The sequence below is a fragment of the Ailuropoda melanoleuca genome, chromosome 10 (assembly GCF_002007445.2).
Source record: "Ailuropoda melanoleuca isolate Jingjing chromosome 10, ASM200744v2, whole genome shotgun sequence".
In the NCBI taxonomy this organism is placed as follows: domain Eukaryota; kingdom Metazoa; phylum Chordata; class Mammalia; order Carnivora; family Ursidae; genus Ailuropoda; species Ailuropoda melanoleuca.
Window position 1 is genome coordinate 24,540,825 of NC_048227.1, and position 26,681 is coordinate 24,567,505.

Sequence of the window (26,681 nt, forward strand, 5' to 3'; positions counted from 1 at the left end):
AGTTAACTTTAAATCTGTTAATCAGAAAAATTTGAGTTTAATTCCTTTATTGTGATTTAATCTATGGATGAAATAAGTTAAAATTTCTGTTCGTTCAAAACTTATATTTCAAAGGTTTTGATTCAATATTTTGTAAAAGCAGTAACTTCCAAAGTCATCTGTTCATATTTTGTACTTAGAACATGTCAAAATATGTATTACTTACGTTTAAGGAGTTGGAACTTTAAAGGTAATTCTTAGAAATTTGTAGAAGAAATAATTCTCATCATAATTTTTAAGAATTGTATAATGTATGGGAAAGTATATGTAATTTATAATGTATGCAAAGGTATATATAATGTTATATGGGAAAAGTGCTGGTTTATAAATGGGTTCAGTAAGTGGAATCCAAAAATAGCAAATGTTTATTAATTAGATATAATATCAGTAAGCAGTATTCAGGCATGAAATTAATTATCTTTTAATTCATGGTTATTTATATTTGATTTTTGCTCTGTATTTACTTCATATGTTACTCCTACAGATACCATAGTTTAAATATTTGGGTAACTTTTTAGCTTGTGAGGATTGACACCCATGTGCTGTTAAGGTTGTGTTAGTTACCTTTTATAGATACATTATATGTAAATTTTCAAGAATTCTAATCTAATAATAGAATACAGTTGTAAAAATAATTGTTAAATACATTTGCCTTTAAATGGGCTTAGACTGTGACCAGTATTTGTAAATTCAGTAGATATTTGAATTTTAATGGTATTGAGGTCTATGATTAATTTTTTTTTTTTTAAAGATTTTATTTATTCATTTGACAGAGATAGAGACAGCCAGCGAGAGAGGGAACACAAGCAGGGGGAGTGGGAGAGGAAGAAGCCAGGCTCACAGCGGAGGAGCCTGATGTGGGGCTCGATCCCACAACACCGGGATCACGCCCTGAGCCGAAGGCAGGCGCTTAACCGCTGTGCCACCCGGGTGCCCCTATGATTAATTTTTCTGAATGAACTTTCAGGGGAATGAATTGGAAGTAACCATCATGATGGTGGTAGAAGCACTGTGTGAGCTTCATTGTCCTGAAGCTATACAGGGAATTGCTGTCTGGTCGTCTTCCATCGTTGGAAAGAATCTTCTCTGGATTAATTCTGTGGCCCAACAGGCTGAAGGGAGGTAAGTTGGAAGGAGGGAAATAGGTGATAGAATGTCTTTACATTGAAATCTGTATTCCTGGCTAACACTGTAGTTAAATGTTAAAACAGCTTTTTTCAGTTTCAGCAATTGAAAATTGCTAGAAGTCACTTTACTAGGAGTCATCTTTAGTCTGTTGTTTAAGTAGCAGCAAAACTTATGCCTTTCTTATTTATGGATTAGTAAGAGATCTTCCTTAAAATAAGACCTGCCAATTACTTGTTTTATAAATATCTTTTTTCTTCTTTCTCCTTTCTTTCTTCCTTTTTCCTTTCTTTCTCTTTCTTTCTTTCCTTCCCTTTCTTTTCTTTTTTCTTTTCCTTCTTTTTCTTTCTCTTCCTTCCTTCCCTCCCTCCCTGCTTTCCTTGTTTCCTTCCTTCCTTCCTTCCTTCCTTCCTTCCTTCCTTCCTTCCTTCCTTCCTTCCAGGGAAGAGAGGGAGAGAGAGAATCCCAAGCAAGCTCCATGCCCAGCACAGAGCCTGATGCAGGGCTTGATCTCACAACCCTGAGATCATGACTTGAGCCTAAATCAAGGATCAGATGCTTAACCAACTGAGCCACCCAGGCGCCCCATACTTGTTTTATAAATATTTTTGAACTTGATTCTTAATTGATAACCTTTCATGTCAGAGTCTGGTACAAGCTAGAGTACTTGCTCATTAGCCCGCGCAGTCAACATTTTGCTTGGTAAATGAACATGAACCATAATAGTCTGTGTATATTTATGTCACTTTTACCAAATCTGGAAAATGTAGGAAATAAAGAACTGCTCATAATTCCATCTGCCAGTGATAACTGTTAGTTTTGATGTATGTGCCTTTTTAGTTCTTTTTTCTTTCATATTCAGTCTTGTCCCCACTTTTCCCAGAAATAGTTGTGTTTTTGCTGGTTTCATTTTGCTCTTGCCACTCAGCACTATTTTAAAAAATATTTTGCCATGTTAAATATTTTACAGTGTTATTTTTAATGACACAGTTGTATTTTTTGTGAGTGCAGTATAATTTACCATTCCTTATTTTTGGACAATAAGATTATTTTTGATTTTTTTTAAACTAATTTTAATGCATTATGGTACTTAATTCTTTATATAATTATGTTTATTTTCTTTGAATTCATTCCTACAAGTTGATTTACTAGAAGAAAGGCTATAGGCCAAAAGGCTTATAGTATGTTCTTTTGCTAAGTTACTGTACAGAAAACTGTTTCCAGTTTAATCCTTAACAATAGAATAATAATCCCTTCCTTTCACCTTTGTGAATACTGAGGGTCACTAAAAAACAACAGCTCTGCCACCATCATCAGTGAAGATAGTTTTAATTTACATTTGTTTATTAGTGATCAATAGTAGGACTTTCCCCATATGTTTTCTTGATCATTTGTGATTTGTAAAAACGTAGATTATGTCTTCATGGACTCTCATTTTTTCCTTTCTTGATCTGTGAGATTTTATTAGACAGCAAGATTGTTGATGCTGTTTAGTTTCTTGATTTGTAATTTGTTTTTAATATTTACGGTGGTTTTGGTACTTAGAAGTTTCAAATTATGTCATTAGTATCTGTTACTTTATGAATTCTTTTCAAAAATTTATTCTTCAGGGTGCCTGGTGGGCTCCGTCGGTTAAGTGTCTGTCTTCAGCTCGGGTCATGATCCCAGGGTCCTCGGATCGAGCCCTGCATCGGGCTCCCTGCTTGGTGGGGAGCCTGCTTCTCCCTCTCCCTCTGCTTGCTGCCCCCCGCCCCGTGCCCATCAAATAAATAAATAAAATCTTTTTAAAAAAAATTTATTCTACTTAGCCTTTGTGTACATTGAGATCAGATACTTACCAATATTTTCTGTTATTTTTTTTTTTTAAAGTGAAGGATACCTTTGTGTTGCTGTTGTTGTTGTTGTTTTAAGATTTTATTAATTTACTTGAGAGAGAGAAAGAGGGAGACGGAGCAGTGGGAAGGGGCAGAGGGAGAGAGAGAGAGAGAGAAGCAGACTCCCTGATAAGCAGGGAGCCTGATGTGGGGCTTGATCCTGGGACCCTGAGATCATGACCCGAGCCAAAGGCGGAAACTTAACTGACTGAACCACCCGGCGCCCCTTCTGTTATTTTATGCTGCCTTTTTTTTTTTTTAAAGATTTTATTTATTTGAGAGAGAGATATGCTTACTGTAGGGAGGGACAGAGGGAGAGGGTGGAAGTCTCAATGGAGACTCTGCACTAAGCGTAGCGCCTGTTGTGGGGCTCGATCTCAGGACCTTGAGATCATGACCTGAGCCAAAACCAGGAGTCAGACGCCCAACCAACTGTGCCACCCAGGCGCCCCTGCCTTTTTTTTTTTTTAATTTATTTTCATTTGTTGTGTGGGAAAAAAATCTAATTTTGTGCACCCCAACCCCACACAAAATAATTAACTCATTGTCTCCACTCAGTGTATTTATTTCCCTGCTTAATTTGTTGAGTGATTACCTTTTTGTTTGTTTGTTTTTTTGCAAGTGAAGTTTGTGGATAATAAAAAATAAAGACTGTTTGAATTTGCATTAAAGGTTTGAAAAGGCCTCTGTGGAGTACCAGGAGCACTTGTGCGCCATGACAGGGGTCGATTGCTGCATCTCCAGCTTTGACAAATCTGTTCTCACATTGGCCAACAGTGGGCGTAACAGTGCCAGCCCCAAACATTCTCTGAACGGTGAGCACTTGGTATTTAAATAAAAGGTTGTAGTCAGGTAGTTTGTACTGACGATCTTACTGTGTATTTTTAGATTTTTGTGCTCTTTAAAATATTTATAACTGTTCTGGATCTCTCTGTTTTATAAAATACATTCACTCAGGTGAATCCAGAAAAACTGTGCTGTCCAAGCCAACTGACTCTTCTCCTGAGGTTATAAATTATTTGGGAAATAAAGCATGTGAGTGCTACATCTCCATTGCCGACTGGGCTGCGGTACAGGAGTGGCAGAATGCCATCCACGACTTGAAGAAGAGTACCAGCAGTACTTCTCTCAACCTGAAAGCTGATTTCAACTACATTAAGTAAGGACTTTTTTTCATTTAAATAAATTTTCAGTAGCTTTAAAGTCTTCTTCTATGGCAGAAAAATATTAAAATTGGTCATATCCACTATTGCAAGATATTTGAAGTTCTAATAATATTGCTGTTTGAAATGACTACAATGAGAAACCAACAGTGGTGAGGAAGGTATTCATGCAGTGGAAAATCAGTCTTGTCATTGTCGAAACAGTCATTCGGTATTGATTCTTAGAGCTTACAAAATAAATATGAAGAGAAATTTGTAACTGCTTTAGAAAGGGTCACATTTGATGACTGTTTCTAACTTATGTTTGAATTGATTGAAAATATTCTAAAGACGGCAGAGTTTATGAACATTCGTAAGTTAAATTCCCTGTCTTTTTTTTTTCTTCTTGTTCCTCTCCGCATTTATTAATCCTTTATTTCAAAATATATGTACTGGGGGTGCCTGGCTGTCTCATTCGGTAGAGCATGCGACTCTTGATCTTGGGGTCATGAGTTCGAGTCCCACATTGGTTGTAGACATTACTTAAATAAATAAATATTTAAATTTAAAAAACCCCACAAAATATATGTGGGTTTTCAAAATTTGTATACCGGTAAGTGGCTGGGACACAGGGGTCATTAGCTGTCCTTCCCGTTGAGAAGCTCAGCTTCTAGAGAGTGAATGTGTTAATGGGTAATTTCTCCATTGGGCATGTACTATACGCCAGTCATTGGGGTGCAACATTTCATGAAACACGAATTCTGACCCTTGAGGAGCTCCCTTCTGGAGGAGACACACAGACAAAGTTGGGAATGCCATCAGGACATTTGAGCAAAGACTTGAGAAACAGATCTGATAGAATAAAGATGTACTTTGAGTGTTCTGGAAATGCCCCGGAGGCCACTCTTGTTGAAAGCAGAGTGAATAATAAGAGATAAGGGTAGAGAGTAGGTGGGAACTGTTGAGAAGGACTTTTGACTCCTAATAAGAGAGGCAATCCTAGCTAAGACTTGAACGGGAGAGGGATGTCCTTATCTGACTTCGTGGTTCACTCTGCTTTGTTGTGAAGAGACTGGAGGTGGATGGCAAGGGTAGACCACTAATCTGTGGGACAAAGAGGGAGAACAGGCACTATTAATTGAAGTAGGAGCACGCAGAACAACGAGGTGTGTTTAAGGTGCATGTGAAACATGCAGAGGAGATTGTTTAATAAGCAGTTAAGAATTGGATTTGGAGCAAAGGAGAAAAGTCTAAGCTAGAGAATGATTTGGGGATCATTAGGTGACAGTAAAAGACCCTCTTTACCTTCTCTTTACTCCAGAGCCTTTGTAAGCGACCAGGTTACAGATAAAGCTCTGGTGATGGGTGAGTGAAAAGTAAAGAGGGCCAAGGTCGGAATCCTTAGGAGCATCTTTGTTACCGGAGGGGGGAGGAAGCCATCGATAAAAACAAAGGCATTGAGGAAGGAAGAGTCTGAGATGTAGGAGAACCAGACTGGGGTAGTGCGCCTGGTCAGGAGCTCCAGAGACTGCACGCAAGAAGAGCTTTGTAGAGAGAGAGAAGGAGAAGCAGCTAGGCTGACTACTATTGAGTGTTGAAGAAACTTGGAAATCAAAAGCTCTAAAGGTTACTTGGGAAGTGAGTTTTTCGTGACGTCAAGGAGAGGAACCTATGGCTGGAGGAGAATGTTTTGTATTTACTTGAAGTATTAGAGAAAGTGTTCTTTTAAGCTCAGGGGAAGGAGTGACTAGAAAGCAGAGGTTGAAGAAACAGGATAAAGAACATTGATCAAAGGATTAACTGGGCCCCACCTTTTTTGCACCCAAGGAAAGTAGTTGGATATGGACAGAGTTTTGGGAGCGTGTAGATGGTGGATTAAGGGTAAGAATAGAGGAAATGAAAACCTGTGGGGCTGTGTGTGTGTGTGTGTGTGTGTGTGTGTGTGTGTTTTGAGGAGTCGGTCATTAACTGAGAGTGTGAGGGCATTGTAGAGCCTAGTGGGGACACACGGAACCTGACACTGGAGAGGACTCAGACCCTGTAGTGGCAGGAATGATAAAGGTGTTGTCACCATACCTGGACAGTTCATCAGTTGTGGCTCACATGGGAAGTGCCAGGTTGCCTTGGTCCAGGCTTGGAGCTTATAAGGAGGAGGCAGGTGCAGTCTTTGATGTTCCATTTCTAGTGCTGGATTCAGGCTGCATTGTAAGGGTGGGGACACAGTGAGAAGGACAGGAAAAGATGAGTGATTAATGGAGAAGAGAGAGATTAAGAAACTGAATCATCTTGGTTGGAAAGCAGCTATAGTAGGAATGGGAACAGAGTGAATATTCTGAAAGTAGCAGCAGTAGGTAGGGAGCTAGAAGGCCTCTCGTCCTAGCGTTGATGGTACAAGAATAAAGGAGTTTCCAAGGCTCCACCTTTTTCAGGTGACAGAAGGAGATGGAAAGGAAGAATTCTTTGAAATAAGAAAAACAGCTTCCGTGAAGCACGTTGGAGAAGGGAGAGAGGGAGGGAGGCCAGCAGTAAAAGGTGGGATGAGGATGGAAAGCTGAGGTAGTAGAACAGGAGCCTTCCAGGGGCCTGGGCTTTAGGGTGGGGGATGGGGCCGTGTAGCAAATTTAGAGGTAGTTTGGGGAGAATCAGATGTTGGCGTTGCTCTGCAGAGATCTGTCAGTTTGTTGGATGGGCCTCTGAGGATAACAGGCTACAAAAAGAGGAAGGAAACATGGAAGGGTGAGTATGCTAAACTCTGAACGACTATTGCCGACTATTGCCGTGGCTTTCTGGTTTGCCACTCCCAGTTTTAGTGTCAATTAAATCAGTATTCACATCTTCAAAATAGAAGTAAAAAATGATGGCCTATGTAGAAGGAACCCCATCAAGAGAATGCTATGTAACTGTGCTGTGTTTTTCTAGAATTTGTTATACTTTTTTTTTATAGTCCCAAAGGCTGAATAGGTGTAATGCAAGCTAACTGGTATTTTAATTACAGATCACTAAGCAGTTTTGAATCTGGAGAATTTGTTGAATGTACTGAACAATTAGAATTGTTACCAGGAGAAAATATCAATCTACTTGCTGGAGGATCAAAAGAGAAAATAGGTATTTGAAATAATAATCTTAGAATTAAGTGTTTTATAGACAAGTTGCTCAAGATGTTTGGTTTAGTATTTTAATGGAAAATCTGGAAGTTTTTGTACATTTATTTTGGGGCAGAATTCTATGTGAGGGAACATCTTTGCGTCTGTTTTACTTATATTTGATTTGGCAAATGAAAACAGTTTAAGTAAAATTAAACTTTGAGATTTATCTAGCCACATTTGAAAAAGTTTAAATAGTCTTAAAACTAAATATTTTTATTGACTTCTTAATGTGGTTCATTAACTTCCTTACCGCAGCTGGAACATTCTGTAAAATATTACACTAAAGTTAATATTGTGAGTAATTTCTGTGTTAGCACTGAGTTGCTGGATTTGGTAAGATTTGCAAAGTAGGGCTAGATTTGCCCCTTTAAATGTAGTAGGTTGATTTACTGATTTTTGAACTTTGGAAATCAGCTGTTTTGAGGCAGGTCTGAGATACAATTTGAATGTGGACTGTAATTTTTATATGGCTATCAGAAATGCTTAATCATAGTGTTTAGCTGCCTCAATTTAAATATGAAAGAATGTATTCATTGGTGATAACTTTTTAAAACTGTCAAAATATCTCATCACTCTTAGACATTAAAAGCAAATTAACTTAATGGAATTTATTTAACTTCTGTAGATATGAAAAAACTGCTTCCTAACATGTTAAGTCCGGATCCAAGGGAACTTCAGAAATCCATTGAAGTTCAGTTGTTGAGAAGTTCTGTTTGTTTGGCAACTGCGTTAAACCATATAGAACAAGATCAGAAGTGGCAGTCCATAACTGAGTAAGTTTAATCCTAGGGAGGTTAATGTGCACTGTGTATACCATATGGTAAACGTATGTACTTTGGGGAGGAGTCGGTTACGTGATCACTACAATGTTAGTCATGATAGCTTCATTTTAGTTGTAGAAGTCATGATACATGGATGCCATTTGGCAACATATATAGAGGTTGAAACTAAATAAACTGTAGAAATCCCCAGAAGCGTGTCTTGACTTGCTTATGTCATTTTACTAAAGGGCAGACAGCTCCTCTTCCTTCCTCCTCTTTGGATGCCAGTATAGTAGCATCTTATCAAACTACCTTATCTCTTCAGTGATTACACAGGTTGGAAAAATCTCACTTATTAATTGACAGTGAATATCTTGTTTCAGAAATGTGGTAAAGTACTTGAAGCAAACCTCCCGCATAGCTATTGGACCACTGAGACTTTCTACTTTAACAGTTTCACAGTCTCTGCCAGTTCTAAGTACCTTACAGCTGTATTGCTCTTCTGCTTTGGAGAACACAGTTTCTAACAGACTTTCAACAGAGGTGTGTATATGTGTATCCTCATCAGGATATTCTTCTGACCATTTGTAGGCATTCGTGTAGAATTTAAAAAAAATATTAATTTATTTATTTGAGAGAAAGAGCATGGAAAAGGGGCAGAGGGAGAGAATCTTAAGCAGACTCCCCGCTGAGTGAGGAGCCTGGCATGGGGCTTAATCCCACGACCTATGAGATGATGACCTGAGCCAAAACCAAGAGTCAGACACTCAACTGACTGAGCCACCCAGGCACCCCAAGATTTTTTTTGAAATTTTAAAGTAGCATTTGTAGCATTTGTTGGACAAACTAGTAAATCCAGAAATCTAAAATTCCATTTTCAGGCATATTTTCGTTTGAGAAATGTGTGAGGCTGATGGAGGAACCTAAGATACATCATTTCAAGGATGGCTAATTGCTTAATTTATTTTTCTTTCATTCTTTTTTTTTTTTTTTCCTTTTTGGAAGAAGGGGGGTTGGTGTATGTAAATATGTTTTCCATTGACAGGTGTTATAAATTTTAGATTTGATTAAAGCGGAGAGTCTCTTAGGGACACCTGACTGGCTCAGTTGGTAGGGTGTGCTACTGCTGATCTCAAGAGTTGTGAGTTCAAGCCCCACGTTGGGTGAAGAACTTACTTTAAAAGAAAAAGTTGATAATAGTAATGAAGACACCTCATCCTCTTCCCAAATAGGGTAAAGTTTAACCAAAGACGGGCCTGTCCCAAGGGAATTCTAGTCTTTGAGAATCTGCTTATAAAGCAGTAGTTTTACATTTCTCTGTAATTCAGCTTCTTCATAGTAACTGTGGTGTTTGTTATAAAAATGTGCTTTATTGATAAGTATTGGTAAATTGGACTTATTTATTTTTTTGCAAAGCAAAGATTTTGCTCTTAGAGTGTTGTAGAGTGTTTTTCCTCTTGCAATTAGAAGATAGTGAAGAAAGTGGAGAGTTTAATAGATGAGCCTGGAGTAGCCGGCTTATGGGGGATGCGGCTTACCTCAACCTATAAACATATAAAGAGGCTGTTTACATTAAGTAGTTTTGATTTTTCTCTGTCAGGATTGTCTTATTCCACTCTTCAGTGAAGCTCTGCGTTCATGTAAACAGCATGATGTGAGGCCATGGATGCAGGCATTAAGATATACCATGTACCAGAATCAGTTGTTGGAGAAGATAAAAGGTAATTAGGTTTTTTTTTTTTTAATAGCTTTGATTGAGATATAATTTACACATTTTAAGGGTACAATTCCATGAGTTTTGACACATCTTCACCATTGTAACCACCAATACAATCAAGATACAGAACACTGATCTTACCTCATAAGGTTTCCTTATGCCTCTTCCCTGACATCTGTCCTGTCCTGGACAATGACTGATTTATTGTCTATCACTATAGATTAGACATGTCTTTACTAAAGTTTCATATAAATGGAATCATCCAGCTCTCTTGTGTCTCGCTTCTCTTGTTCAGCATTTTATTTTTAAGGTTCCCCTGTGTTTTGTGTAGCAGTACTGTGATCCTTCCTGTTGTTGAGTACTGCCCATTCTGTAGCTATACTGTAATTTAAGTCCGGGTCTTTTGGTTGATATTGGAGTTGTTTATTTTAAAATTTGGACTATTATGTATAAAGCTGCTATGAAATTCATGTACAGGTGTCTGGGTCAACGTATATTTGTGTTTCTCTTGAGTAAACCCCTATGAGTGAAATTGTTGGGTCATATAGTTCAGTGTTAAAAATAGTTTGGCATTTTCTTAGAAAGTGTTTGTACATTTCTTCTGGCGTCTACATCCTTGGTAGTGCTGGTCTTTAATTTTAGTCACTGGTGCCAGTGTATAACAGTACCTCATTGTGGTTTTATTTACATTTTCCTGGTAATTAATGAGATGGAACATGTTTTCATTTGCATAGTGGCCATTGTATATCTTACTTTGTTAAGTGTTCAGATCTTGCCCATTTTTTATTTATTTGTTCTGATACAGATTCTATGTCAGGTACAATGTATTGCAACTGTTAAGTTTTAAACACTCCAAATGAATAGTTAGGGAAGTAGTACTTGTATAAATATTAGTAGGTCTCTGTTTTTTTTTAGTAGGTCTCATTTTTTTATTTAAAAAATTTTTGTTATTTTTTTTTGGTAGGTCTCATTTTTAAGAAAAATGTCTGTCATGTTAAAGGGATGCTAGCAATTTACTTTATTGTTTGAAAATGGAAAAGTTGCCAGAATTCTGTAGAATTTTAGTTGAAAATGTGGTAGCTAAGGTTACTAAATACATTTGTGTATTAAATTTCAAATAAGGTTTTGCTGGGGTATGGACTTGGATTGCAAGTGATTACTGGGAACTATCACTCACCTGGATCCTCCTTGTCGCATACACTTGGGTTGGATCTTTAGCCCAGCATTTGCAGATGGAAGGACCTTAGGGCAAGTCATTAAACTTCTCAGTCACTTTCCTCTTCAGTTATGGGTATTGCCTTGCACTGGAGATTCTTGTAAGGATTATAGGAAATGAGGCAAGGCATGTACAAGCCCTAGCACAGAGCATGGCATATAATAGGACTACAAATATCGTCTTCTTTCTCATCCTTCCCTTATTAAACAAGTTTTAAAATTGGGAATAAATCAGTAACCCAGCAGTTATAGTTGGAGACAGAACTCCACTCCTCATTTCTTTTCCTTCTTCAGCAAGTGCTTATGAAGTGTGTGCTTTCTGCCAGGTATTGTGCTCAAAGTTGGGATGTAACGGTAAACAAGACAAGCCTGTTTCCTGCATTCCAGGGGCCACAGTGATTCTAGAGTCTAGTAGGGAAAACTGACATCAAACAAGGGACGGCAGTATGGTGTGCTAAGTGGAAGTGCATGTACATTGTGCTAAAAGAACATAACAAGGGCATCAGTTTAATTCTAGGGATCAGTCAGAACAGGATTTGGGGAGGAAGTAACATTTAAGCTGTTACTTGAGGGAGGTAGGGATGAGATGGAAGGCAGTAGACTGGTTGGAAAAAAACAGGTGAAGGCCAGCAGCAATAACGAAAGATTCTTAGGTGACAGTTTGCCTAAGGGAGAGTGGGAAGAGAAGAAGCTGAGGGAGATGGAGATTGGAATGAACACAAGACATCAGTGCCTTTCAAGGCAAATTGAGGAGTTGGGGTTTTGTCAAGGGGATGGTGGGAAGCCATCAAAGGGAAGTTATGTGTTCAGATTTACCTTTGTGTAAGACGATTTCAGTTGCAGGTTGGAGAATGGACTAGAAGAGGGTAAGACTGGGGGCAGAGGGACCAGTTAGGCTGAAGTTCCTGCTAAGAGTAACCAAGGTAGTGGTAGTAGGGATAGAAAAAAATAAATATGATATGAGGGCTGCAAGTAAAGGCTTAAGATGACTGGCAGGCACCTGCTCAGGTAGCCAGGTTGATCACGTGCCTTTCCTTGAGTAAGGAATAACAGGAGAAGAAAGTAGGTTTGGAGGGTGACAGAAAATGGATTCCACTTGACACAGGTTAAAAGTGCCCTTGAAATACCTGAGGGTAGGTGGCTGGTAGGTAGGCAGGTGGGACTCAGATGTCAGGTCTGGCCAGAGATAAAAGATTCAAGAGTCATCAGCATTTACATGGTAATTGAAGCTACAGAAGCAGATGATACTGTCCAGGGAGAATATGCAGAGTGAGAAGAGTAGAGAGCCTAGAACTGACCCTGAGGAACATCAGTTTTAAATGATGGGTAGTGGATGAGAAGGCGACTGAGGATTCTTCAGAAAGGTAGGAGTGAACCAGGAGAGAATGGCATGATAGACGGGCAGAGGGTACTTACACAACAAGAGAAAGGTGGTCTAGCCTTATTCTCTTTCCCCACCCTTTGGACTAGGCTCTTTACTAAAAAGATCAAGAAACTGAAAAGCTAATTTCTTGTAGTGAATGATTTTTACTTTGCCTCATTGTTTGCTTACATTTATTTCAACAAACGTACTGTTTATCATATGCCGAGTACTATGCTTAGCTGCTAGAGATTTAAAGATAACGAAAAATGAGTTATCTTTATTTCGGGAGTTGGTAGGGAAGGAAAAATGGCTGGGGAAGAATTTTTGGCCATGTTTCCGTGCAGTCTGGGTTAGACCAATAAGGGACTAATGAAACGTTTTCTTTTTTCCAGAACAAACAGTTCCAATTAGAAGCCATCTCATGGAATTAGGACTAACAGCAGCAAAATTTGCTAGAAAACGAGGGAATGTGTCACTTGCAACAAGACTGCTGGCACAGTGTAGTGAGGTTCAGCTGGGAAAGACTACTACTGCACAGGATTTAGTCCAGCATTTTAAAAAACTATCAACTCAAGGTCAAGTGGATGAAAAATGGGGGCCTGAACTTGACATTGAAAAAACCAAATTGCTATATACAGCAGGTTAGTAAAATGAACTGTGGTTTATGTATGACTAAAATGAAAATCATGTGTATGAAAATTGTATGATTTAAGGCAGTAATAGAAAAACTGATTTTTTTTTTCCCCAGCCGTGGCAGAATATTTGCATTTTGAATAGTAAATTATCTGTAATTGACTTACCTCTGTAATTTGGTGCTTTAGGAAGAGGTAATTTTGTTATAGTGTATCAACGTAAGAAGTGTTTCTAGAGATCATTGATTACCACTGAATTTACATTGTTACCTTACCCTGAAGTACTGTTAAACCCTTGCATCTAAGGCTTCTAAGGGCTGGTTTTTTGTTTTCTGTAGGCCAGTCAACACATGCAATGGAAATGTTGAGTTCTTGTGCCATATCTTTCTGCAAGTCTGCCAAAGCCGAATATGCAGTTGCCAAGTCAATTCTGACACTGGCTAAATGGATCCAGGCCGAATGGAAAGAAATTTCAGGGCAGCTGAAACAGGTTTACAGAGCTCAGCAACAGCAGAACTTCACAGGTCTTTCTACTCTGTCTAAAAACATACTTGCTTTAATGGAACTGCCATCTGTTAATGCAATGGAAGAAGAGTATCCTCGGATTGAGAGCGAATCTACAGGTAGGATTTCTTTATTTTACTAGCTTTAAAATACCAATTTTAGAAGTTACTTCTCCACTATTTTAAAGTTTACAATGTTATGCTGGCCGTAACTTGCCACAAAAATTGTTTGCATGGAAATTTAGTATATTATACTGTCCTGAAATAACTAAAACACATTTCTTTAGTATCTAATGCCACTGTGGAAGTCACCTAACTCTGCTCTGCTCCTTGGGCCTTCTCAAGCCACAGTGCCTTTATGGACTTAGATGTTTTTGCCAGCAAGGTCCTGCTCCAGATACGTAAATTCCACCTCACACTGGGAGGAGCAAGAAAGATACACAGTAGATGCCTGTGGTCTCCTTGGCTGGTAGAGCACAGAAACTATAAAAAGATGAAGGTTTCACATTCTGACAGTAGTGTTAGTAACAGAAAGGTCCTTGACAAATAGGGTAGTTCATTCAGTGTTGGAGTGTCTGTTCTGTCCAGGTTTTACAGAGTGGGAGATAGTTAACCTCTTCACTGTTAAGAATATACTTTTGTTGTTGTTGTTGTTGTTATGAAGCCTAGAATTGTAATTACTTACGTTGGTTTTGTAAAGTAATTATAATCTATGTAACTTTACAGTCTTGATATTCATAAGTGATGTGTCAAATGGCATTATAGCAGGTGATTTCTTCATTTCTAAACTGTGAATAAAGATATTTACCTCATGACTTTCTGACTGAATGAGATTGTATAGTGATGACCTATATATTATTTTTGCCAGAATGTTCAAGCTTAACCTAATCATGAGGAAAGAGCCAGTTATACGTAGAATTCAAGACATTGTACAACACATGTGACACCTGTGTTGTCAGGAAAGATATTTATGTGGTTTACAAGGTGATAATTTAAGCTGCCTTGTGAAGCCGAGTGATTGACTTCAATATATGATCCTTTTAGAAAAAGCATAGTAAAAATGTGTTCTTTGATCAAATTTTTACTGTAATATTCTGGAACTTAGTGATAGCTTACAGATAATAATCCCTAAAACGTTGGTAGGAATGCTATTTGAAATTTATGAATGTAACATTGCTGAGTCCTTTCTTTTTTTTCTTTTTTTTTTTTTGGGTCCATTATGGCAGTACATATTGGAGTTGGAGAACCTGACTTCATTTTGGGACAGTTGTATCACCTGTCTTCAGTACAGGCACCTGAAGTAGCCAAATCCTGGGCAGCATTGGCTAGTTGGGCTTATAGGTGGGGCAGAAAGGTGGTTGATAATGCCAGGTATGTATGTTGAAATGTGTAGTTTATTTAATGCATTGTAAGTTAGAGATTTAAAATGTCTGCTGACATGTTTTGGTAGCTTGACATGACAAGTTTTCGTAGCTGGAACCAGTGACTTGTTTATTTTTATAGTCAGGGAGAAGGTGTTCGTCTGCTGCCTAGAGAAAAATCTGAAGTTCAGAATCTGCTTCCAGACACTATAACTGAAGAAGAAAAAGAGAGAATATATGGTATTCTTGGACAGGCTGTGTGTCGGCCAGCAGGGATTCAGGCAAGGAAAACATCATACAGTGTTCGGGAGAAATGGTGTTAAGATCACTGTTTTAATTCATTGATTTTGAAAAGGTTGATCACATATACTTAAATTAAATGTTGAATGGGGTTTAGGCAGTTACTGTTACAAATCAAAACTTTGAGTTTTAAGGTGAAAGTGAGTTATGATACTTTTCTAAGCAGAATGTAATACCTTGAGAAATCATTTCCTTAAGGTCCTGTTACAATAGGTGAAGTTGGTTTTATGTGAATTAAGTTTCTCTTTTAATTGTTTTGATCAGACATTAGGTTCTTAACACTAGCTTGGGACCTTTTAAAGTACACCAGTGCCTGAATACCACCCCAGATATTCTGAGTGGGACGTGGGTGTGTGTATTTAAGCTTACTAGGTGATTCTAATTCATAGCCAGAGTTGAAAACTAGTAGACTAAATGAGCTGTAGGATTTATTCCCTCTCAGCTCAAAGTTCCGTTAATTCTAGAATGTTAGAGTTATTGAGTTTTTAGATAGACTTTAAAAGTTTGGATTTATTTCATAGGCTAAACTGTACTGAGCAAGATGACTTGCTCTAGACCAGCATGTCTCAGTGTCTGCCCGAGCTGGCGTTATGTACGTGCGCATTACTATAAAGAGAATCTAGTCTGTTGTTAGTGGATTCTGTATACATTCAAGCCTCAAACTTTTGCACAGATTACATTTAATGTTCTGCAGGTAGCATATTGTATTTTAACTTAGAAGCATTTAAAGTACCAAAAAACAAAGTCTTATATCCTTCATTAGCTACATCAGTAAATACATCATACAGAGGAGCATAATGACATTGATTTAGCATGTATGAAACTAAATGTGAATTAATTTTATTTTTTATAAATGAGAAAAATGCTTTCATAGGATAGGAAAATCGTGTACCTTTCCCCCCCTTTTCTTTGTGTGTTAAAAAAATTTAGCTTTTTATGCCCAAATTTTCTTCAGGATGAGGACATAACGCTTCAGATAACAGAAAGTGAAGATAATGAGGAAGATGACATGGTTGATGTTATCTGGCGTCAGTTAATCTCAAGCTGCCCGTGGCTTTCAGAACTTGATGAAGGTGCAACAGAAGGAGTTATTAAAGTGTGGAGAAAGGTTGTAGATAGAATCTTCAGCCTGTACAAGCTGTCTTGCAGTGCATATTTTACTTTCCTTAAACTCAATGCCGGTCAGGTAGGTATCCTGGTGTTCGGTTCTAAGAAAATACATTTGACATTTCTGTCCTAGCACACAAAAACAGTATTCTTATTTCTGCCTTTCACCTTTCCCCCTTAGATTCCTTTAGATGAAGATGACCCTAGGCTACATTTAAGTCACAGAGCAGAGCAGAGTACTGATGATGTGATTGTGATGGCAACACTGCGCTTGCTCAGATTGCTCGTCAAACATGCCGGCGAGCTTAGGCAGTATCTGGAACATGGCTTGGAAACAACACCTACTGCTCCATGGAGAGGTAATAGACTAAATAAAATATTTTAGGAAAAATTATTTCGGGGTACGATATATAAGACAATAAAAAAATAGTTTCTTTATGTTTATTATTTCAATGTGTTATAGAATACCTTAACATTAGTTGATAGGACACCATGAACCGCATGTTACATACTCTTCTCTCCCACCTTTCAGAGAACTAGAAGGCTGACAGGCGGCAGGGGCTTTATGAACACAAAATGAATTTTGGAGACAGTAATGAAAATACGTTTCAAAATTTTTGTATTTCCTTTGTTAAAAATTCTCTCTTGTCTTTTACAGGCATTCATAGAAAATACATTTTGCCAGAACATTGTTGAATCACTCTGCATTTTGATTATAGCTCTGTACCCTAACCAAACTTGCAAATCAAAACTATTGTTAGGGTTCTTTGTTATCACAGGGAGAAGTTTGAGGTCCTTAGAACTGATTCAGACACACATCAGGTTTTATGCTTTTGCATCTACTATGTTGACAATTTTTACTGACTTTAAAGTACCCTTCTTTCTTCTTATCCTGAAGGAATTATCCCACAGCTTTTCTCACGCTTAAACCATCCTGAAGTATATGTGCGCCAAAGTATTTGTAACCTTCTCTGCCGAGTGGCTCAAGATTCCCCGCATCTCATATTGTACCCTGCGATTGTGGGCACTATATCACTTAGTACTGAATCGCAGGCTTCAGGTATGGAATATTTAAAATACTGCTACTTTAAGTACAAATTATTTTGCAGATAATGTCTGTTAGGTAAATTTTTTTCAGCTTCCTGTTATAGAGTTGATGGAATTTGTGGTTTTCAGTAATAATGACTATTGTTTATTGAGGTAGTAACTGCTGTGTCTAGCACTAGGGGATGTGCTTTACACATGCTCTTCAGTCTCACAGTAACCCATTTAGGCTTAGAGAAATTGAGTCAATGCTCTCAGGTTCACCGATGAGCTGAGTAAATGGTAGAGAAGGATGAAACCAAGCTCTAGACTCTGGCTGCGAGAAAACTTTACTTATTGAGATTCATTTATTTTTTTTCCTCATTTATCTTCCATTTGCTTATAATATCAATAAATATAAAAGCTTACTTTGTGAAAAGGCAGAATATCCATGATCTTTGGTTAATTTAATGCATGGAAGGCAAATTAGTTAAGTGAGTGCTCTGGAGTTGACTGGACTACCAATGTTTTCCTTAACATATGCACTAGGAGAGACATCCAAAGTGTACCTAATTCTTCCATTTTCTTATAGGAAATAAGTTTTCGTCTGCAATTCCAACTTTACTTGGCAACATTCAAGGAGAAGAGTTGCTGGTTTCTGAATGTGAGGGAGGAAGCCCTCCTGCTTCTCAGGATAGCAATAAGGATGAACCTAAAAGTGGATTAAATGAAGACCAAGCCATGATGCAGGATTGCTACAGCAAAATTGTAGATAAGCTGTCCTCTGCAAACCCAACTATGGTGTTACAGGTACAAAACACAATTTGTATGTTTTTAAGTAGTTTTTATTATATCCCCCCACCACCAAACAACCTGAAAACAAAACCCATAAAAACTGTCATGGAAATGATACTTGAAAAACAAAAAGCCTTTTAGAATAATCGAAATTGGCTTTACAATTCAGTATTGGTTTTATAAATCTGTGTTTATAGAATCACTAATCAAGGTTCTCTGAATATATAAAGAACAAAAGATGCACATGTGGAACTTGTAATTTCTACTGTTTGCAAAACTGCTCTGTGTGAACTTGTAGATGAGCGTATTTGGATGTCCTGTGTGTGCAGGTCCAGATGCTTGTGGCTGAGCTGCGCAGGGTCACTGTTCTCTGGGATGAGCTCTGGTTGGGAGTTCTGTTACAGCAACACATGTATGTCCTGAGACGGATCCAGCAGCTGGAAGATGAGGTGAAGAGAGTCCAGAACAACAACACCTTGCGGAAGTATGTTTTCGTACACTTGTACTCTGAAGATGAAGCTGCCCCCCACCCCCCTTTAATGTAAAATATACAAAACATAAAGTTTGTTATTTTAACCAATTTTAAGTGTATAATTCATTCACATTAAGTATATGTACAGTGTTCTGCAACCAGCACTACTGTTCATTTCAGGAACTTACTCATCCCAAACATAAGCTCTGTACCCACTAAACATTAACTCTCCATTGCCCCTAACCCTAGCGCCTTTTTATTCCTATTCTACTTTCTGTCTCTCTGAATTTGACTACTCTGAGGACCTCATGTAAGTGGAATCAAAGGTATTTGTCCCTTTGTGTCTGGCTTATTTCATTGAGCATGTTTTGAAAGTTCATCCATGTTATAACATGTATTGGAATTTCCTTCCTTCTAGCACTGAGTAACACTCCACTGTATGGACATACCACATTCTGTTTTGCAGTCATGTGTCAGTCGACATTTGGGTTGCTCCTACAACTTTTGGCTATTGAGAACAGTGTTTCTGTGAACATTAGTGTACAAGTATCTGTTTGACCCCCTGTTTTTAATTATTTTGTGTATGATCCAGTAGATTTGCCTGGGTCATATTGTTACTCTATGTTTAACTTGTGGAGGAAGCACCAAACTGTTTTCCTGCACCAGTTTACATTCCCACCAAAAGTGCACGAGTGTTCATTTTCTCCATATCCTCACCAGTATTTGTTATTTCTTGTTTTTTTAATATAGTAGCCATCCTAATGGATGTGAAGTGGTATCTCGTTGTGGTTTTGACCTGCATTTCTCTAACCAGTAATGATGTTGAGCGTCTTTTTGTGTGCCTTTTTGATCATTTGAGTATCTTCTTAGGAGAAATGTCTGTTCAAGTCTTTTTCCCATTTTTGAATTGGGTGTTTGGAGGTTTTGTTCATGTCGATTTAGGAGTTTGCTCTGTGTTCTGGTTATTAACCCCTTTTCAGATATATGATTTGCAAATATTTTTTTCCTATTCTGTGCATTCTTTTCACTCTCTTAATAGAGTAGTTTGTTGCATAGAAGTTGAGTTTGATACATAACCTTGTTTTACTGTTTTTTCTTTTGTTGCCCGTGCTTTGTGCCATATCCAAGAAATCATTCCTAAATCAGGTGTCCAGAAGCCTTTCCCCTACATTTTTTTCTAAGAGTCTTAGATCTTAAGGTCTTTTATCCATTTTGAGTTATTTTTTTACATAATCGTATAAGGAAGGTAAGGGTCCAGCTTCATTCTTTTGCGAGTGGCTATCCAGTTTTCCCAGCTCCAGGTGTTGAAAAGCTGCCTCTTTCATGTGCTGGGTATTTTACAATGCTGTCTTACTAAGTTATTATGCTAATATTTTATTTATTTTTTCTTATTCGTTGATTCTGTTTCCTTACACTAGATGCATTTAAACTGTTTGATGTTTGTAAAACTCTTTATGTCTTCCTGGCCAGGGAAGAGAAAATTGCAATCATGCGTGAAAAGCACACGGCTTTGATGAAGCCCATTGTGTTTGCTTTGGAGCACGTAAGGAGCATCACTGCAGCCCCTGCAGAAACACCTCATGAAAAGTGGTTTCAGGATAACTATGGTGAAGCAATTGAAAATGCTCTTGAAAAGCTGAAGACACCATCAAATCCTGCAAAGCCTGGAAGCAGCTGGATTCCATTTAAAGAGGTACAAAAAAAACCTCAAGAATGCTACTAAAATGGGAAATTTCATATGAGATACAAAATTTAAATATGGGGACTCTCCTTACTTAGAAAGTGAGAGATTTTGTAGGTCCATGGAAGGCAGCCTATGACCAGTTGCTTATAAGGAATGTAGAGAGAGGTGTTTTCTTCATTTTGAGAATTTGGGAGCGAATGGGCCTAAGGCAGCAAACTTTTATCTATAGAGGGTTCGTACTAGGGAAGAATATACTGCAAGAAATTAGTTAAGGAAAGGGTCTGGCCTTGAACTCAATATTGATGGCTTGCTTTATTGTTTTCATAAAAGATTACAAAAATTAATCTTGTACCTATTTAGCTTTTCTTAGGGGTAGTAAATATTTCTAACAGACAAAATATTCACATGTAACATCGGTATTTATAAGTAACTGTTTGAAAATCAATTTTGCATAGGCCGTATGGGGATGATTAGCATATTTAAATATTTGAGAATCCTTACCCTTTTTTTTTTTAAAAGATTTATATTTATTTGAGAGTGAGATAGCACTAGGGAGAGAGAGCGCAAGCCATGAGTAGGGGGCAGAGGGAGAGGGAGAAGCAGGCTCCCGATGGAGCAGGGAGCATAATGTGGAACTTGATCCCAAGACCCCTGGATTGTGATCTGAGCTAAAGGCAGACACTAACCGACTGAGCCACCCAGGCACCTGAGAATCCTTATGTTTTATGTTTTGGTCCCCTTAATCTGTATTTGCTTTGCTTTTTTCTGGTATAGAAACAGCACCATTATTTGGGAAACCTATTTATTACCCTATAGCTTTTTTATTTTTTTATCCTTTCTTTCTCTATCCCTTACCTTTATTGCTCCTGATTTCCTTACTTTAGCAATGAAAAAAGTATTAAAAGGTACAGTGTAGAAACAAAGAGTACACCTGACTTTAAGTGGTAGATGCTATCTAGAGGAAACTAGAATAAATGGTAAATTCATAGTAAATAGCTAGAAGCACAAGACTAGAACACTGACATGAAGGATGAAGTTTGTTGTGTGTGGCCTAGCCAAAACTTTTTTGCTTGCATTCCAATAGCAGTTTCTTGCTTGTCTCCTATTCAATAAATCAACTAAGAAAATCAAAGGAAATGATAACAGGAATACATTTAAAAAAATAATTGTTATTTATTGATGCATTTCTAAAGGATGTATTGTTTAGTTTCTGCCTGTTTTTAAACTTCATATAAATGAGATCATATATATATGTGTGTGTGTGTGTGTATTTGCGTTTATTCTATAATTGATGGGTCAGTATTAGGCTTTTATGATTCACCCATATTTTGTATGCAGCTGAACATTGATATATTATGGGAAAATGCTGCAGTTTATCCATTGTGTCCTGTCTGTAGGTACTTGGAATGTTTCCAGCTGTCCTTTTCCTTTTATGGAACAAAGCTCACTGAGGATTGATTAAATATTTTTCATATGAAAGCAGAGCTCAGAATTAATTCAGGTGCACATTAAGTTAGCTAAAAGTAGGGATACAACTATACATTCGAACCACTCCCTATAAGTTATTAGAAGGGGTTGTGGTGTTAATTCTGCATACTTCAAGTGGTCAGAGCTCTTGAACTGTTACCAGCTTTTCAAGTGGCTTCTAAGGGTCTATCTACTTGACACCCAGCAGCTGTCAGTTTTATCTTTTGCTCTATTGTAAGGACTTAATTGATTTGTTTTCCCATTGATAAAACGTAGCTTAACGTGGGGAATTAGCTTGCTACCAGCCCTAAATTTAGTGATCACAGCAGTGCTTTCCTTCCATCTGCTATGATTGGATTGGTTGTTTGGACAGAGAAGAAGAGAGAGGTCTAAACAAAGTAGAAATCACCTAGATCATATCAACACACCAGTATTTTCTCTCTCAGGATGGCCCAAGTATGTAACATGAAATTAAATGTAGGAACTATAATACGAGATATCTGTATTCGTATTTTAAGTTTACTTTTATGCCAGATTGAATGTGGAAGAAAGTGAAGTGTTGCAGTGATAACATAAACCTGTTTTTCCCCCTCTTATAAATACAGATAATGCTGAGTTTGCAACAGAGAGCACAGAAACGTGCAAGTTATATCTTGCGTCTTGAAGAAATCAGCCCATGGCTGGCTGCCATGACTAACACTGAAATTGCTCTTCCTGGAGAAGTGTCAGCTAGAGACACTGTCACAATCCACAGTGTGGGTGGAACTATCACCATCTTACCTACCAAAACCAAGCCAAAGAAACTTCTCTTTCTAGGGTCAGATGGCAAGAGCTATCCTTATCTTTTCAAAGGTGGGATTTAAAACAAGAGCCTTAATTTGATTATGAATGCTTTGTGTATGAATGTGCTGGGAGAGAATTGTTCCAGGTGAATAGCCTGGATTGTCTTGTATCTTCTGTGATTTTGAATGGAAGTGCTTGGAGGCTGTGTTGTAAGATTTTCCGTTCCCTCTCATCTCTTTGTTTAAGAACTTACATAAGCAGAACTGAGGTACAGCTAATAGTGCTAGTGTCTAATACCTTGTGACTGAATGGAATGTTCTCTAATGGTCCCATTATGCTTCCTTGGCTCTCAGTTCTTGACTGCTACTGTTAATTGAGAGGAAACACAAAAGTGATATATCTGTAACCCCATCCCCAGCCCATTTGGTCACCACTCTAGCTACTTTAAGTTTTGTTTCCATAGGATTAGAAGATTTACATCTGGATGAGAGAATAATGCAATTCCTGTCTATTGTGAATACCATGTTTGCTACAATCAATCGCCAGGAAACACCCCGTTTCCACGCCCGACACTATTCCGTAACGCCACTAGGAACACGATCAGGACTAATCCAGTGGGTGGATGGAGCCACACCCTTATTTGGTCTTTACAAACGATGGCAACAACGGGAAGCTGCCTTACAGGCACAGAAGGTTGATAAATTCAGATATATGTGTACTTTTATTTGAATTTCTGTAAAAACATATATTAGTCTCTTTCTTGTTCTGTGTGAAATACTCATAGGCTTACTGTACTTGAGCATTTTGGTAAGTTTATAAAGGCTATAGAACAGACTTGAAATATCTAGGAAAGTGTTTCTGAGGCATATTTTATAAAAATAAAGTTTTTTTAAAGATTTTATTTATTTATTTGACAGAAAGAGAGGCAGCGAGAGAGGGAACACAAGCGGGGGGAGAGGGAGAGGGAGAAGCACGCTTCCCGCTGAGCAGGGAGCCAGATGTGGGGCTCAATCCCAGAGCGCTGGGATCATGACCTTAGCTGAAGGCCGACGCCCAAGGACTGAGCCATGCAGGCGCCCCTATTATTTTTTTTTTACTAGAGAGTGCCAGAGGGAACGAGCCGCAGAGGGGTGGGGGGAGTGGAGGAGAGGCAGACTTCCTGCTCAGGGACCCCATGCAGGGCTCCGTCACAGGATCACAGAGCCAAGAAGGCAGATGCTTAACTGACTGAGCCACCCTAGGCGCCCCTAGGGTCTTTTAAATTTTTTTTTAAAAAAGATTTTATTTATTTATTTGACAGAGAGACAGCCAGCGAGAGAGAGAGAACTCAAGCAGGGGGAGTGGGAGAGGAAGAAGCAGGCTCCCAGTGGAGGAGCCTGATGTGGGGCTCGATCCCAGAGATCACGCCCTGAGCCGAAGGCAGACGCTTAATGACTGCGCTACCCAGGCGCCCCTGCTTTTAAATTAAATTTACAAATAAGAGAGCTTTGAAAATCAGTTTCTTTTAAGTATGTAAAAAAGCAACTATATTTATAGTTAATTTTAATTACTGTGATGTCATATTTTGTGCCTGTGAAATTTATCATTCTGATTTAGACAAGGGATTTAATTTAGAATTCATTCTAGCTAAGCATCTGAGTGCTTAGTATGTAGGAGCAGTACTAAGTGCTACAGAAATAAAGATAAGTTTTATACAGTCTCAACCTCAGGAGTCCATATCTAGCCAAAATAATTATTCTAAATAGGGTAGGTAGGGGAAGGAGCAAGAATTTGAAAGGGGTCAAGTTTAAAAAATAAGCATAGGAGACTGCAGAACAATTATTGAGGGTTAAATGAGAAATGGGAATTAGGGGCTATCTAAATTTTTGAATGCTGTTAATTTTATATTGATGATTGAGTCATATCAGTAAAGAGTGAAATTTGTGCAAAAGTTAATGACATTTTCAGTAGAATTATATGTTACAAACAAGAATGTAAATGTTGAGTTTTATTGAAGCTCAAGAAAATAGATCAGTAGACTAAGTTTTATATAATAAAGTGGTAGTACTTCATTAAGAGAAAGATAGGTAAGTTGTAAGAAAGATGCATAGTCCAGAGGAATTTGTGCAGTTTGGCCAGGAAGGTGGAGAATGCCACTCGAAAACCAGTTCTTAAAATACTACTTTAAATTGAAAGTAATCTTTATTTAAATAAAGTTGATATTTTTCTTAAATTTTTTTTTAGGCCCAAGATTCCTACCAAACTCCTCAGAATCCTGGAATTGTACCTCGTCCTAGTGAACTTTATTATAGTAAAATTGGCCCTGCTTTAAAAGCAGTTGGACTTAGTCTCGATGTGTCCCGACGGGATTGGCCTCTTCATGTAATGAAGGCGGTATTAGAAGAGTTAATGGAGGCCACCCCCCCAAATCTCCTTGCTAAAGAGCTTTGGTCCTCTTGCACCACACCTGATGAATGGTGGAGAGTCACACAGGTATGTGTTTTGTTTTGGGCTGTAATCAGTATTATTGTTTCTTTTGCCTGCTTCCTGTCTGGTCTGTATTGTTCACTCTCCTCCTCTTCCCCTTCGTCTCGCTCCGGACTTGGTAGTTTAGGACCTGTATTCGAGTCTTACGTTACACTTATTTTCATAAGGCGTGACCATGACTGTGTGAGGGCAGAACAGAGGGGATGATGGATGGAGTGAAAAGAAGAATAAAAGCTTGAGAAGGGGAAAAACTAAGGAGGCTGAAAATAGTTGTTTTTTAAATCCAGCATTAGGACACTAAGTAGGACCAATAAGAACCACAGTGTTGTCTGCTGCTGCTCAGTGCAGAGCCTCTGGGGCCACTTGCAGCATCCCTTAGGAATGCTATTTAGAAATGAGGGAGTGGGATTATGGAATTCTGTAAACTTTGGAGCATCAAGTCCATTTTGGAAGGAAGTTTGCTGATGGTGTTACAACTTGCTCTCCTCACCCCTTCTCCCCTCTTGTTTAGTCTTATGCCAGATCTACTGCAGTCATGTCTATGGTTGGATACATAATTGGCCTTGGAGATAGACATCTGGATAATGTTCTCATAGATATGACGACTGGAGAGGTGGTTCACATAGATTACAATGTTTGCTTTGAAAAAGGTAAAATTAAATTCGACTTTTACATTTATGTGAGGCTCAGATGTTTTTGGTGAAAGGACAAAAATATAACAATTTGTCTTTTCAAGGTAAAAGCCTTAGAGTTCCTGAGAAAGTACCTTTTCGAATGACACAGAATATTGAAACAGCACTGGGTGTAACTGGAGTAGAAGGTGTTTTTAGGCTTTCATGTGAGCAGGTATGTTTTTTCTCTTGCACCTTTTAATGTACCTGTTAAATTAACAAATCTTGTGGAATGAGAAACTACATTTGAGTGAGGAAACTTGTGGCAAAACCTGATTAAAACACCTCTGAAAACAGGTTCTACACATCATGCGGCGTGGCAGAGAGACTCTGCTGACATTGCTGGAGGCCTTTGTGTATGACCCCCTGGTGGACTGGACGGCCGGGGGCGAGGCGGGATTTGCCGGCGCTGTCTATGGTGGAGGTGGCCAGCAGGCTGAGAGCAAGCAGAGCAAGAGAGAGATGGAGCGAGAGATCACCCGTAGCCTCTTTTCTTCCAGAGTAGCTGAAATTAAGGTGAAGGCAATGATAATAAGTCATCACCATCTTTTTACTAGTGTTAACATGTCCACCAAGAAGCTGGGTAAAGCTATCTTTTAATAAAACTATCTTTTAAAAAGTATTTTTGGAAGACTATCATGTATAATACTGAAATGTCAGTGAAATAGGGCGATTTGATGTCTTTTTAGTAGGAAATGCTCCCATACAAAGACACACAATCACACTCTTATTCATTGGAGGTGGGTTAATGATTTGGGGGGAAAATTACACCTTTTTTAATACATTGAAACGTGTTTCCAATGATTATTTTAGGTATTCCTTACTTGGATAGCCTCCCCTCAGTCTTAATTTTAATATCATGGTAGCCAGTGATGCTAACACTATGTTGTGTGGCATGGTGGTAACTACGTGGTGTTATGAGATTTGAGTCTCAGTTTATGACTGTGTGAACTTGAATGCAGTGGTTATCGTTATCTGTAAAATACATGTGCCATCACCCCCTCAGGGTTTAAGTTAAGAGATTTAAATAGAGGG

General features: G+C 38.3%; 1 protein-coding gene across 3 annotated transcripts in view; it reads left to right on the plus strand.

Annotated features, from left to right (window-relative positions):
* SMG1 (SMG1 nonsense mediated mRNA decay associated PI3K related kinase) overlaps positions 1 to 26,681 on the plus strand; it is a 98,898-nt gene that overhangs the window by 49,016 nt on the left and 23,201 nt on the right. For all 3 annotated transcript variants that reach the window (XM_011226514.3, XM_011226515.3, XM_034670319.1), the window contains 23 exons: positions 1,007 to 1,161; positions 3,711 to 3,853; positions 3,996 to 4,197; positions 7,176 to 7,285; positions 7,952 to 8,099; positions 8,471 to 8,630; positions 9,688 to 9,808; positions 12,775 to 13,023; positions 13,353 to 13,637; positions 14,744 to 14,888; positions 15,021 to 15,159; positions 16,134 to 16,364; positions 16,467 to 16,644; positions 17,184 to 17,345; positions 17,901 to 18,118; positions 18,433 to 18,587; positions 20,046 to 20,268; positions 22,332 to 22,578; positions 22,973 to 23,202; positions 24,733 to 24,981; positions 25,487 to 25,625; positions 25,712 to 25,821; positions 25,944 to 26,162. In XM_011226514.3, coding sequence (XP_011224816.1) covers positions 1,007 to 1,161; positions 3,711 to 3,853; positions 3,996 to 4,197; positions 7,176 to 7,285; positions 7,952 to 8,099; positions 8,471 to 8,630; positions 9,688 to 9,808; positions 12,775 to 13,023; positions 13,353 to 13,637; positions 14,744 to 14,888; positions 15,021 to 15,159; positions 16,134 to 16,364; positions 16,467 to 16,644; positions 17,184 to 17,345; positions 17,901 to 18,118; positions 18,433 to 18,587; positions 20,046 to 20,268; positions 22,332 to 22,578; positions 22,973 to 23,202; positions 24,733 to 24,981; positions 25,487 to 25,625; positions 25,712 to 25,821; positions 25,944 to 26,162 — 4,218 coding nt within the window. The remainder of the gene's footprint in view (positions 1 to 1,006; positions 1,162 to 3,710; positions 3,854 to 3,995; positions 4,198 to 7,175; positions 7,286 to 7,951; positions 8,100 to 8,470; positions 8,631 to 9,687; positions 9,809 to 12,774; positions 13,024 to 13,352; positions 13,638 to 14,743; positions 14,889 to 15,020; positions 15,160 to 16,133; positions 16,365 to 16,466; positions 16,645 to 17,183; positions 17,346 to 17,900; positions 18,119 to 18,432; positions 18,588 to 20,045; positions 20,269 to 22,331; positions 22,579 to 22,972; positions 23,203 to 24,732; positions 24,982 to 25,486; positions 25,626 to 25,711; positions 25,822 to 25,943; positions 26,163 to 26,681) is intronic.